The sequence below is a fragment of the Crocodylus porosus genome, unplaced genomic scaffold, assembly GCF_001723895.1.
Source record: "Crocodylus porosus isolate Cpor-Errol unplaced genomic scaffold, CroPor_comp1, whole genome shotgun sequence".
NCBI classification, from domain to species: Eukaryota; Metazoa; Chordata; order Crocodylia; family Crocodylidae; genus Crocodylus; species Crocodylus porosus.
The window spans coordinates 80181815-80196350 of NW_017728931.1; the positions used below are offsets into that span (position 1 = coordinate 80181815).

At 43.5% G+C, this 14536-nt stretch overlaps 1 protein-coding gene across 1 annotated transcript in view; it reads left to right on the plus strand.

The window, feature by feature from the left end:
* The window catches only part of CPM (carboxypeptidase M), a 64941-nt gene that overhangs the window by 23182 nt on the left and 27223 nt on the right, over positions 1-14536 (plus strand). The window contains exon 2 of the mRNA XM_019543246.1: positions 11752-11849. Coding sequence (XP_019398791.1) covers positions 11752-11849 — 98 coding nt within the window. The remainder of the gene's footprint in view (positions 1-11751; positions 11850-14536) is intronic.

Below are 14536 nucleotides of genomic sequence, written 5' to 3' on the forward strand. Positions count from 1 at the left end.
GCTAGGATCTGGAACCAACTTCCAAGGGAAGTGGTGCTGGCTCCTACCCTGGGGGTCTTTAAGAAGAGGCTTGATGCCTACCTGGCTGGAGTCATATGAGCCCAGTTTTTCTCCTGCCCAGGCAGGGGATCCGACTTGAAGATCTACAAGGTCCCTTCTGACCCTGCTTCTATGATTCTATGATTACGCATGCCATATTGTTTTTTTTTTCTCTGCCCTCACCTAAATGTGCCCTCACCCTCACCTAAATGTTTGTCCCCTTCACCTGTCTGTTACCTCTCTTTAGATTCTAAGCTGGTGGTTCTCAGCCTTTTTAGAGTCAAAGCATGCCTTGGAAAATGCCTGCTCTGTTTTTTCTGTTTTTGACAGAAAAATAATAGAACGGTTCTTCTGTTGTGATCTTTCTGGGTGCTTCCCAACAGGTTCAAGTTGGTGTGTGTATTTTTTGACACTATGGAATCCTATTTGAAATCTATGGGTTTATCTTTTAAGGGCCTATATGTAATTCAAAAACCTAAAAGTGCTAATATTTCATGGCACCCCACAGCACCTTTAAAAGGAGCTCATAGCACCCCTGGGTACTGCTGCACATTGGTTGAGAATCACTGTTCTAAGTTCTTTAGAATTTCATTTACTATGTGCATCTGGAGCCAATGGGGTAGCTTTCTAGTGCTGTCATAAGTAGTTAATAACTATCTGAAGAAGGTCAATTTAGTTTTTATGTTGCTTACATTTTTATAGTTAGTTTTACCACCCATTCTTTGTTATGCTACCACCCACATGCCCTAATTAAGATCAGGGCTCCTTTGTGGTAGGCCTGCTAGAAAAGACAGCAACCTACTACTAAAGAGCTTATTACTAGGCCTGTGCAAATAAGGAAGTATTCGATTCAGATTCAGCCAATTTGGAGGCCAGTGATTTGGTTTGGAGATTCGGATTGCTGTTCTGAATTGATTTGGCCAAATCAGCTTCAGAAGATTCAGAGCCAATTTGGAGATTTGGCCATAGAGTATAATAGGAAATCACTGAAATACCTATCACTTTTTTATTTTTTGGCTGATTCAGATGAAATTTGCAAGGATGGTAGCCCCTTCTGAGGGCATGAAGCCTGCCATGTTTCAAGGAGATAGGTGTAGGGGTTTCAGGGAAACTGCATCACAAGCTGCTGACAACCAAAACTTGTGACATGAGGAACACTGCGTGTGTGTTAAGGCACAGGGAGATGAAAACTTCAGGGATGGCAGCCCCTTGGCTTGAAGCCTGCCAGGTTTCAAAGAGAGAGGTGCAGGGGGTTCTGGGAAACTACCTCAAGCCGCTGACAAGCAAAGCTTGTGGCATGGGTAACTTTGTGTGTGTGTGTTAAGGTGCAGCAGGGTGAAAACTGCAGACCTGTTAGGCACCACTGTGGCCATGAAGCCTGCCAACTGTCAAGGAGATAGGTGCAGGGGGTTCTGGCTTCTAGGACCCTGAACCTCAGCCTGCTGACAGGTAAAACCCATGACAGGTGGGTGACACTGTGTGTCTGTGTCTGTCTGTGTCTGTGTGTGTTAAGGTGCACCCTCACTGGTGCTGGGGCATCTACACGACACAGTAGTTTGCCCCAATGAGGCTGCCTCCTCCCATACGGCCTCAGTCCAGTCCACCTCTTTAAATAACAACAGGTATAAAATAACTTAGTGAGCGCTAGCACAGTAGTACCAGCAGCATCTTAGGAATCCAGACTGTGACAGAGCCCTTCTTTCCTCTCCTGCAGGAGCTTCTTCTCCAGTGTGTGTGTTAAGGTGCATCCTCACTGTCTGACTGTGTGTCTGTGTTAAGGTGCGCCCTCACTGGCACTAGGGTCTCTACACGACATGGCAGTGTGCCCCAGTGAGGTTGCATCCTCCCCTACACCCTCAGTCTGATATATGACTGACTGTGTCTGACTTCTGTGTTGTGTTTTGTTTACAGCTGTATATTGTTGTGTACAGTGTACCTAAAAATCTATTTTCTTCTTCTTCTGTGACTGACTTATGTGAATCTGTATCTGAGTTCTGTGCTGTCCCTAGTGTGATTTGTACTAGATATGATTGGTGTTGTCTTCTGTGACTTTCTCCCTGACTTCTGTGATGTTAATATAAATCTGTGACTACTTCTTCTGTGTTGTGTTTTATTTACTGTTCTGTTCTGTTGTTTCATCTAAAATATCTATTTTCTCCTCCTCCTCCTCCTTTTTTCTTTTTCTTCGACTGAGTGTCTGACTTCCATGTTGTGTTAATTTGATTTCTTCTTCTGTGTTGTTTTTAATCTGTACGTAACTAATAACTGTAATTAATACTATTAATAACTATATATAATATCCTTCTTCTATGAATGTGTGACTTCTTCTATGTTGTAATAATATCTGACTATTTCTTCTATGATGTGTAACATGTGCTTCCCTGCACAGTGATGGATCACACTGCCAGGGGAAATACAGCTTTCTTTTTTAAAAGTTTTTTTTGGGAAAAAAATGCAAAAAGAAATATAAGTTGAAAGAAATGGATAAGTAGAGGGATTCTAATTAGTAACCTAAGCTATATCCAATTCTTTCCAAGACCAAAAAGTAGTAAGAAACTGACTAGGAAGCCAAGCCAGTCCAGTACCTTTCATACATTGTTGCTTAGGCAGAAACAACTCACAAAAGCACAGAAAGCCTGCAAACAGAGGCTTATATACTGTTTCTATGTCCCTCCCCAGGACACTGTGATTGGAAGGGGACTCAGGGAGAGATCACAGTCACTGGTCAGCTAGAAATGTCAGTCCTTCCCCTGCCCTGCTCCCCTTCGTTCTTCTCAGTTTCTGTTCTCCTGAAAGACCACCTCCAAATCTTTTCAGACCCTCTGAATTGATTCAGAAAATTTTAAGCTTCTCCCATTTTTTTCGATTCAGATTTAGAGATTTGGCCTCTGAATCGGGCCGAATCTTCTCCGAATTGAATCATGGACCGAAGCTTTGCACAGCCCTACTTAACATTAAACAAAACTCTGACAAATTAATCTGAAAATCAGTACTAGGGAGGATGAATTAAGTAACAGACACAAGTTAATGTGACTGCAATAAACAAGTTTATCTGAGGGAGTTTGAGTTTTTTGCACTTGACCTATTCACCATGTTGAATTGTTGTGTGGTTTTTATGATGTGTTTTAAAAGAGCATGAATGGATCAACATAGATTCTTGCCTGGCTCTTAGCTATTTTTTAGGATCCCTGAAACAAGGCCAGCTTTCCTAATTAGTGGGTGGGCAGAGCCACTTTGTGCAAATTTCATCAAAGAGAACTGAATTTGGGTCACCACACAGCCCTCAGTTGTACTGTAATATGGACAAATGTACACTTGGAACCCAATCCAAAAGGGAGGTCCTGAAATGTTCCAACAATTACGTGTGGACAAGCCAGAAGCAATACAAATGTAGTAAGAACAACTTGTTTCTGGCTTATCCACATGCAGCTGCTGGAAGGCATTAGCAGCTCTCTGAATACCTCTTCCCTTCCTGTAGGTAACTATTAGGACATAACACCTGCTGTGTAATTCGGAGCAAGGGTTTCCCCCTCCCCTTTTGAGATGGCTCCAAATATACATTAGTGCATACACTGGGACACGGTTGTCCAAGTTCTGCATGGTCTGCAGGGTCCCTGGCTGTACACTGTGCAAGCTGCACTGCCTTAAGCTGCCTACTGTGCCCTATTACGCTGCTCCCCTCTCCTCTCCCACCCCCAGCGCTGCAGGCATACGCTGTCAGCTGCACCATATGTGTCCTTCCTGCTGTGCAGTGGATGACATGCTGTACAATGCTACTCCCTCATGCTGTGCTTCACAAGGTCCCTGGGTCTCCCCAAGCCACCTGGCCATGTGCTTCCTCAGCCTCGTCTCCAAGGGAGGAGTGGGCAGCAGAAGCTGGAGAAGGGAGGGGGAGCTCCGAGACTCCAGTGGCAATTGGAGTGGTGGGGAGAGGAGCAGTGCCGAGACCAGGAACCCAGGGGCCATATATTAACCCCTCAGACGCTACATGGCAGGCAACCAGTTGGACAGCTCTGCCCTAAGAGTCTTGGCTACTCCTGATTTCAACAAGAAAAAGACCTGTTGCTGTGCAGATTGAGATGGTAGACATCAAATAGAGAAATGGGAGCTGGTGAGTGAAACGGACAAGACGGGAAATTGAAAAGGGACGCAAGTCCAACAGGGCTGACCAGAGCGTGGATAGATGATTGAATTTCCTTCCTGTTGGATCTGGTGTCCTAATCCCCTTCCCTCTGCTTTGACTGATTTGCTTGGGATATTGGTATTTTATGCTAGTAAACGAAGAAATCTGATCACACTGCTAAGGACTACATGATCTGACTTGTAGCAGCATTCACTTCAAAGTCCAAGTATCCTACACTCTGACATGGTTGCAGATGCAAGCTTGCTTGATTATTTGAAATGCTATTAATGGATCAGCTGATGTCTGTTTTAGGCTGGTATGAAGAAAGGCTTTCTGGATTTATTTAGTAGATTTACTAGTTAGGAGGAGAGTATATAATATGCAAGAATAAGAAGTAATCTTATTGTTGATTAAAGAAAGCTTTATTTTATATGTGGAATTTATCCAATATAGCAGGGTTTTTCAACCTGGGAGTACTTTGGAAGGCCCCAGGGGTTATATGGCAGCGGTGCAGAGAAGCCAGCAGTACTTTTGGTTTAGCTGCTGTGTGCCATGCAGGGGACCTGCCCCCGCCCCTCCCCAGCTTGTCTACTGGCCACTGGGGGACTGCCTACTTCTTGACTGGCTGTCAGAGGTACCCCAACCAAAAACGGTTCATAACTCCTGCAATATAGCAGTGATTCACTGAATGTAGAAATAAGTCGCCCATCATCTATCTTGGAAATTCATCAAGTACTACAAGCTATGCAATACAAAATACAAAAAAAATAATTTGAGTCTTTAATGATAAGGTTGATACTTAGAAGCTGGAAATGCCAGAAAATAATTAAAGGGCTCACTTTATGGGAGCATATTTAGATGAGCCTTATACAAACTATAATCCAGATGTCTAAATATAGGTGTTGGAAAGATTAACCCACATCTCTACTCAGTTATTATCTATGTGGAGCTTTTCCTTAAATTTCCCAGCAGTGCAACAACACCATGGTGACAGCAATAGTGGATCATAGGACAGTAGGACTGGAAGGGACATCACAAGGTCATCTAGTCCAGCCCCTTGCTCAAGGCAGGATCATCCCTGACTAAACCACCCCAGCCAAGTGTCTGTGCAACCTGCTCTTGAAAATTTCCAAGAATGGAAATTCCACAGGTTCTTTAAGAAGACTGTTCCAATGTCTGACCAGCCTCATAGTCAGAAAGTTTCTCCTCATTTTCAACCTAAATGTCTTCTGCCTCAGTTTGAGGCCATTGCTGCTAGTTGCCCTATTGGTTTTTTCAGTTCTGTGTCAAGAAGCTACATTCTAGAGAAGGAAGAAATAAGGGATACTATGGAGATATAAGGGATACTATGGTGGCTTTCTCAGAGACCGCCTCTAGATTGGCCCAGAAGTGATGATACACAGAGACGCAAGCAGTGTTTGGTGGGAGCAGATAGTCCTGGGGACCTGGGATGATGAGCAGTAGCAGCAGAACTTTAGGATGAGCTGGGTACCACTGTGTAAAGCCCAAGCAAATGCAGAGAACAATTCTTTTCTTGGTTTTAAACCAAACATACCTTTTTATTAAGCATTTAAACTGATCAAATGTTATGTGCTGTATCCATGAAGCAAGCAAAGTGATATGCAAACTGAGGGTGTGAGAATAATTCAGTTTGGTCTGGAGAAAGGGAAAAGGGGTGATGTGCAGTCCTTGAAAGTGGCCCAGAAACAGTCTAGCTCTGGTCTTGTGAGCTTACTTGGGGAGAGGAGGGTGTTCTTGTGGGTTGAGTGACAGGACAGGATGCTGCTGCATTGTGCAGTGGAATTGAAGGGGCTGCAGTTCACACCATGCTATCTTCCCTTGATGTTCTAACCCAGGAGCAGGCAATTATTTCAGGTGGAGGGACACTTACTGAGTTTTGGCAAGCCATCGAGGGCCACATAACAGGCAGCCGGGCAGATAAAAATTCATTTTCTAGATTTTTTTTTAGGAGTCCCGCAGACCAGATAGAATGGCCTGGTGAGCCACATCTGGCCCATGGGCTGCATTTTACCCACTCCTGTGAATCTAATCACAGAGGTCAAGGATGTGGTTCCTAACCCCATGTTCCTAAGCGTTCACCATGACTTGAAAAGGTCTGTGCTAGGGGGACTGCATGCAATGGGTATTACCACATGTTTTATTCAGATGGGCTTCAGTAACCTATCCTTGTGATAGGTTCTCATCAGTATGTTTGCTCAATATGGGCCATGTGTTTTATAGTCATGCTCAGTGTTGGCTGTGTTTAATCAACTTCATAGCTGGCTTCCATTGCTGAGCACATGCTGTTTTTGGCAGCAGTTTAATGATGGACAGCATATTATTTCATGAGATTTCCTTGTGTGTGGATGTAAGACATGCCCCACCCCCATACTGATTGGTGGGGGGAGTTCATCTTGTATTCAAGCAAATATGGTAAATAGTTTGGTTTGTGAATCTCTGTGGGGGGGAACTGGAGTGGCTCTTTGCCAGAGCAATTACCTTTCCCCTCCCAAAGCATTTATTGTGAAACTTATTTAAAAAAAAATCTGTTTTACTCAAGTGTTTTCATTCTAGGGCTAGAGCAAATAATGTTTTTATACTCCTAAGAATGACTAGTGATGGGTGCAGCCTTAGCTACATTTCTATTTGAGTCATAGTGACAGGTGAACTGCAACAGTACAGATTGCAAACCCCTTGATAATACTCTTGCTGGGGACAAAGGATCCTCTGTCAAAGAAATCCTGCTATGGGGACAGTCTTCCAGAGGATATCAGGCAGTCCAGGGGCAGAGATCACATTTCTGAAAGATGCCTAATGTCTGTGAAGAGATAGGTAGTTAGCTGTATTAGTTTGATGTCAGGCAGAAGACAGGGCAGGGTCTCCTATGAAAGCTTATGCCTTTCTGAACAAGTTAGTCTTTAAAGTGTCACCCTGCCCTGCTTATTTGAGAGGCTCCCTGCTGTGATTCTCACAGTTCAAAGGCCCTTTTTATTCTCTAATCCAGGGTTTCTCAGCCTCTTGGCCCATGGAGCCATTGCATCTGGCCCGTAGGTTTGGCCACAGGTTAGGAAATGTGGTGGCAGAGAAGCAGTGGCCATTAATACTGCCACCCTCCCGCACTGCCAAATTCCTAAACCCTGCATGGCAGGTCAGAGCCAGGCCATGTCCCCCTCCCCCTGCACATCTGGAATGGGACTTTTTGCTCCCTTCTCCCTGCACAACTGAATCAGGGCCAGACTATGCTCTCTTCTGTGGTCAGGTTAGGGCCAAGTTACAGCCCCTTCCCCGCTTTGGAGACAGGTTGAAGCCCCTTTGCTCCGCATGGCTGGATTGGGGCTGTGCTGCCCCCTGCCCCATTCCACACAGTCAGATAGGGCTCTACTGCTTCCACTCTGGGTTCTGGCTCGGGGCCACCAGCCAGATCCAGCCCAGAAACAGATTGGGCACTACCCATCTGGCCTGCCAAGGGGGAAGAAGGTTGATCTTAACTCCCCATCAAAAATATACTTAAAGCATATTTTTGTGCCAAAAAGGGAAGAAGGGCCAGTGACTCTATGAAATTCATTAGGAACTTGCTATTGATGTGGGATGTTTTTATTGAAGATACTCAGCTGCTGCAGTGATGGGCAGTAGCATAACACTCTTAAATACTTAGTTTCTTTTCCATCAGTTATTGTGTCCGGCCTTTGCTGCTGTGGGCTAAATTCTATCACCTTTTTTTACATTAAGTAGAAACTTAACTCTGCAGGTAGTTCTGATACCACTGTGATTATTTGTGCAGTAAAGTTTTACTAGATAGTAACAGTGTTGGTTGTTAAGACCTGGTTGAATTGTATTAACTAAATATGAAGTGAACTTTAGGGCTCTTTTGAGGTGGATGAGGAGGAGAGTGCGTGCTGTGCTTTATGAAGAATTCCCAGTCAGTCTAGCTCTGAAAATCAGCTTGTGTATCAAATAAATACATTAAACATGTATCTTGCATGGGGGGTTCCCAGTATTTGTTATCGAACTGATCACCCAGATATTTAGGATGGGGAACAAACATTTCGTATTCCATAGTACTTCTTCAAATGTCTTGTGTAGGCAAGTTTCTGAAGCTTCATGACTACAAATGATCAAATAGTCAGACTGAAGCTCTAATGGTCACAAATATTTTCTGATTTGAATACATGCAACATTAAGTCTGATTTGGGCTAAAGTGTGTATATAATACATCAACAAACAGCAATCAGTTGCAAACAGTTCACTCTGAGGTACAACACATCTGATGATAAGTAGCTTAAAAATGCATGTTGATTGAAAACAGCAGGCACACAATTCCACCAAACAAAGCAGTGGTTTTGTTTCTATGCACTTTCATGTTGATTCTTACTCTGAATATTACAGTTATGTGTAATTAAATTTATATGTTTAAATACGAATAATATGTACCCATCACTTAAAATGGCTTTTCCTTGTTGTTGTTTTTTTAAATTATAATTGAGATGCTGCATAACAGTAGGCTGTTAATAGGAACAACCATACAGGTATGATTGCACAACATGTATAGGACAGGTCTTATGTGAATTCACTCAGTGCTGCTCAGCCTCCTGGTCCTGCAGAGTCTGGAAGAATGGTGTGGAGCTAGTCTGTAGGCTAGATCCCAGGGGTGGTGTCAGTCTGCAGGCCACATCTAGCTTGAGGTCAGTGTGCAGGGTGGCCCTGTGTGTTTAATCCAGCCATAGAGTGGCCCCACACGCCAGTGCAAATCAGTGTGGGGGCTGTTTCCTCCAGCCTACAGAACTCCCATTGGGTCTGGAAATTTGGCAAGTAGGGAATGATGGCGGCAGCATTAATTGCCATGGCTTGGGAAGCCGCAACAATTAACGCTTCCACCTAAGCCCCAGAGAAACAGATAGTTTTTTCTGCCACCTAACTTGTATTCCCCAGCCGCCAAATTTCTAGATCCATTGGGGTGCCCTGCAGGCTGGGTGACAAGGCCCTGTGGGCTGGAGGTGGACCACCACTGCAGTGTTTCTAGTTAAGTAATGTGTGCTCTGGTTGTATTTCAGGTAGGGTTTGCAGTTGACATGGTAAAATTAGATTTGCTGAAACTCAGGACTTTCTCAAGCTGATTGCTCTACTTCTTGTCCAAAGCTCTTTTGCATGTTGGTTCCCATTTAAATTCTGCAGTTTCTGCAACTAGCGTAGGCCTGCTCCACTGAGTAATGATTGTAAAACTTGACCTAGGCACTAGCAGCTGGTTCTCAGGCAAAGTATAGACATTCAAAAAGCCTGAGGCTGAATCAATTCAGTCTTTGCAGGTTAGTCTAAGCTACACAGAGTAAATTGAAACAGAAGTGAACAGATATTTACCTTTTGATTCAGGAAATGCAGCCACACACCTGCAGTGGCTTAGGCCAGAACCCCAGGGGGAGGGGGTGGACTAGAGCACAGCTCTCTGGTTTCATAGTTTCCTAGTTTCTAGGGTCGGAAGGGACCTGAGCAGATCATCTAGTCTGACCCCCTTGTGCGTGTTCACTTTTTCTCCTGCTGCCCCCAAGGTCAGCTGTCCAGAACCACAGCAGCAGGACTTGACAGGGTTACTCATAACTTCCTCTTCCTGTTTCCAGGTGCCTCTGGGATTTGTAGTCCACAGTTGCAGTCTGCAGTAAGTTTGAGTGGGGGAAGAGGTATTTAACACTCCTCCCTAGCCCCAGACCCCAGCTGGGGTTTGCCTGCTGGGGACGGTAGTTGTCCCCCACCCTGTAGACTGGGCTGCATCTCCAGCCAGGTTTGCACCACCCCACTTGACCCCCATCCCCTTGTCAGCCAGCCCTCCCTGCTCTAGCTAGGGAGCAGAGGGGCAGGGTCAGCCCTGCTCTCTGGTGCAGACAGCACAGCACAGCCCAGGGCTGGAAAGCATGCTGGGGGGACTCTGATTTAACTTGAACCAGAAAAATAACAGTGAAATTCTTCTGTTGAAATCTCTGGTTTATCTTGTGAATTGTATAGGTGTTTGTGTACCTAAGAGTGCTAATATGGTGCATCACCCTTAACAGGGTCTCACAGCACCTAGGGTATCACTGCACCCTAGTTAGAAATCAGTGAGCTATCACTAGAGTGGGTTAGAAAAAAAAAGAATCAGTGAAAAACTTCCCTTCCCCTATTTTTTTGTTTTTTATGTCTCGGTTTGTCAGAATTGACAAACATCTGACACACCAAACAAGCTTTCTTGCTAGCAGGAGTTTCAGGCTTCCAATTTCCTTACAGCCCATCTGAAAGCGTGATTTGAGCCAGCACATCCAGGTGGAATTGTGCAGAAAATGGCTTGCCCATCTGATGAAAATTTAAGATTTGTTATTTATGTATTTTTCTGTATCAGGACAGAACAGCATTTTAAAAGGCAGTTTTGGACCCAAAATAACCAGTGGACTGGTGGGTAGGGTAATCAGTTGCAATAAGGGAGGCCAAGGTTCAAAGTTCTTGTTCTTTCTGATTCAGATCAGGACTTGAGCCTCTTGTTTCCCATACCCTAAGTGAGTATCCTAACCATTAGGCATTGTATGTTCTAGTGTGTCTTCTGCATGCAAGAAACAACCCCCAACCCCCAGCCAAAGTTTCATTTAAATCAATTAATTCAAATTGATTCTGGATATTTTCTGCCAGAAGAGCTCTGCCCGGATGAATTCCGAAGGCTTCCTTTCCACATGACTAGGTGGGCTATTGAAAAGGTTTTCTAGACACCCAGGTTTCTGAGCTACCCATCAGGCTCTGGCCCTTGTTATGAGCCTGGTCCAATGTCATTGCTGCAGTTCTGTGGCAGACAGCTATGAAATAAACTTCATTCAAAACTGCCACCTTTTCTGCAACCCACCAAAAAGCATTTTAATTTCAGAAAAAAGGTTTCTGAAACAAAATCTTGTGATTTTGACACTTTTTGTGCTATGAAAAGATTCAGGCTTGTCTTGATTCATGAGTTTCCAAAACTCTATTTTTTTTCCTAACTGAAATCAGGGTTCTTAGTCATTCTAGTTCACGTCTAATTAATGGTAATTCTAATTAACTCATTTTTATGACTCATTCTTTATCCATATTAATCTTAGAAAAATACATTTGGTTACAATAATGTCTCCAGATGTCTAACTAACAATCCATGAACATTTTTATTATGCAAGTTGATACTCTTGCTTTATATGGTGTTGAAATAGTTTACTTAAGGACAGGCAAAGTATTACCCAAAGTTGTGTTTTTAATGTTTTTGTTTGTAGCTGATTCTTAGTGGTTATCTTCAGATCTATCTTGCTCAATAAGCATGAATGAAAAAAATGAATTTGTTTAAAGTATAGGTAAACACTTCAAAAAGTGCAGTTTTGGTAAACAAGAAAATAATCTCATACATATTTAACTTGGGCTTTGAAGGAAAAACAATAAACAGTTCTGATATCTAACAATAAATAGGTATTATTTTAGAGTTCTATTTTTGTAAGCTGTGTGGAGGATAGACTGCAGGGTTTGTTCTATAATGGACAACCCTTAATTTATTTTTAATTTTGTATTCTTTGACACTTTTTGTAAAATGATTTTTTTTTCCCCTTCCCCTCTTAAAGGTAGAAACCTGTGGGTTCTTGTTCTGGGAAGGTGTCCAACCAAACATAGGATTGGCATACCAGAGTTCAAGTATATTGCTAATATGCATGGGGATGAGGTACGTCTACAATTTCAATTTCTGCAATGTCATTTATAGCAACATGCTTACCAGAGATGTTAGAAGGAAGTTTTTTCATGCACATACTACTTTTATTGGGTTCTACCCCAGTCTGTTAGCAGCTTCCACACTGTTAAAGATGACCTACAAATTTTTTTTTTTTTCATTTGGACTTGTTCCCTTTTTCTCACTTTAGGATGGACAAAGGTGGTTTTAAATATGCATTTCTGTTTTGTGGATTTTTGCTTAACCTCGGACATCTCAGGAATGTCAAATCTGGTATTCCCATTTGGGTGGAAGGCCTTAGGGATATTGTTTTGAACTCCAGCACCTTCATTTGAGGGACTTTTTTTAACAAAGGCTTTCTTTCTCCAAAATCTGCTATAGAGTTATAGATGTATGTGAAATATGCAGAAAAAAAATTAGATGGACTAAGATGCTCCCTTTGTATAACTCGGTCCTGCCTAACTCAGGCCTGTGAAACTGTCAGTTTCACTAATCCAGTCTGTTTTGTAGCCCAGGAAAGACCTGCATTTTTAAAACTTTATAAAGCCTTATCTCTGACCTGTACAGGTCCCTTCTAAAACCTCAGAGTGAGAACACTAGGAGTTAAATTCCAAGTGTTTCTTTAGGTGCCTGAACTCCACCAAAGTTCCACAGAGAAATTCAAAATGGCCCTGGGTCAGCATAAAACTCTTCAGGTATCTAAATTCTAAACACATAGGTGTCCCCATTTGGGACTGCAAAGTGTCTTAGACATCCATGTATTCAGAAGCAATTTGTTCAATTGGGCATATCACAATATCTGAATATCGTTAGGAAGCATCTTGACTCCTCCACCTAGGCCCAAAAGAAACAGATATTTTTCTGCCACCTAATTTGCATCAACAGCACTGAATTCAGGTCACAATTCTTGATGGACTTTGTACCTACATTTTGCCCAATAGCCTGGTCATTAGACCATTTGCCCAAAAGAGGAGCATATGACCTTTAGGCTTTTCCTTAACCTAAGACGGTTTGGACCATCATTGCTTCTTTCCCAAGGAGTGCCATAACCACCAGGCTACAAAATAGGCATGCCACCCTTCTTGATGAAGCTAGGCTACTCTGCAGCTAATAGCATGAGATTCAGGAGACCAAAAGGAAAGCAAGCAAGAATGGAGCCTGACTCTTAATATTGTGATTATGACACTGCTGTGGGAGAGTGAAATCCTAGAGCCTCTGTACAAACCACAGAACTGGCCTCTGAAGTGGAATAAATGCCCTTTTGCAGTGCTTTAATGGAGTTGCTGTTTATACTCTTGGTGGCATATTGCACTTTAAATTACTTTGGTACGTAGCAAGGTAAAACACCTCCAAGGTGTTTTAATTTGCTACCCTAACAAAGTACAACAGCCACAGAGGGAAGCACTGAGCCCTGCACAGCTCAGGCTGCGTGGCGCGGCAGCAGCCTGTGCAGGCAGGCTTCACTGAAGGGCAAAAAAAAAAGCAGCGAGCCTGATCTTTTTTTCTTCTTCTTCTTCCTGGAGTCTGCTTGCCTGAGCTGCGTGGGGGCCCAGTGCTTCTCTCAGTGGCTGTGGGGAGGCCAGTGCTTCCCTCCTCAGCTGCAGTGCTCCAAGAAACTGCCTGGGCCAGGTGCCAGCAGGTGGGTCCTGCCCGGCGGGTGCTGCCACCGTGGAACAAAGCATTCCCCGCCCCCAGCTCAGGGACTGCTCAGCCCACTGGCAGCTCACTCCCCACTCCCCTGCCCCTGCTGCCAGAGAGGGAGGTAAGGGTCAGGCCCCCAACCTTGTGTACATACCATGGGGGTTTAGTTTGGTTTAATTCTCCCTAAATTGAAGCAGTAGTTTAAAAAACCCACTGTTTCAATTGAGGGAGAATTAAACTGAATTAAACCCCCGTGGCGTGTACAAGCCCCCTACATTCCAGTCTCTGCTTCCAGCACTGTTTTTGTATTTTACATTTTAGTCATTAGTTGAAAGGCAGAAGCAAGCCTGCTGCCAGGTTTCTTGAGCAAGTGACTGTCTTTCCCCTCAGTGACTGTCTCTGTGGTAGGACTCCACAATGCAAATAGAGATGCTTAACGGACAGTTTGATATATGGGCCTACAGTCAAACACACATTACTGTGCATTAAGTGTTTCTATTGGCTACATCTTGGCATCTCTGGGCTTTTTGAATAGCCCATTGAGGTGCCTACTGCTTCTTTACATAAAACACCAGGATGCTAAAATCTAAATCACTCTTAGGAGTCTCTGAAGACTCTTCATTGATTTGTAAATGATCCTAGGCACCTAACTGACTCATTTTGATTTACACATTGCCCCACCTAACTTCAGATACTACTCCAGTAAGGCAGTTCAGTGAGACACATTGCCCCCAGCCTATTTTGAATCCCAGCCTAAATTTCCTACGTGGTATCTGGACCTAATGTCAAATATCTAGAGATTCTAACACATAGGGCCTGGGTCCAAAACTCAATGGAGAATGCATTGGACCTCTCTTTCATCAGCTAAAGCATAAAGGAAACTTTACATATACTCTGGATAATATGCAGAGGCTCTAACCTTGCTGAAAAGAGTGCAATGTTTCAGACTGTGTGGGAAGGTGCTACAGTTTTGAATCATGCCTTATCACTAATAGAATATAGCCAAGCCATCCTAAAGATGAATGATAATTGCCCTGCCT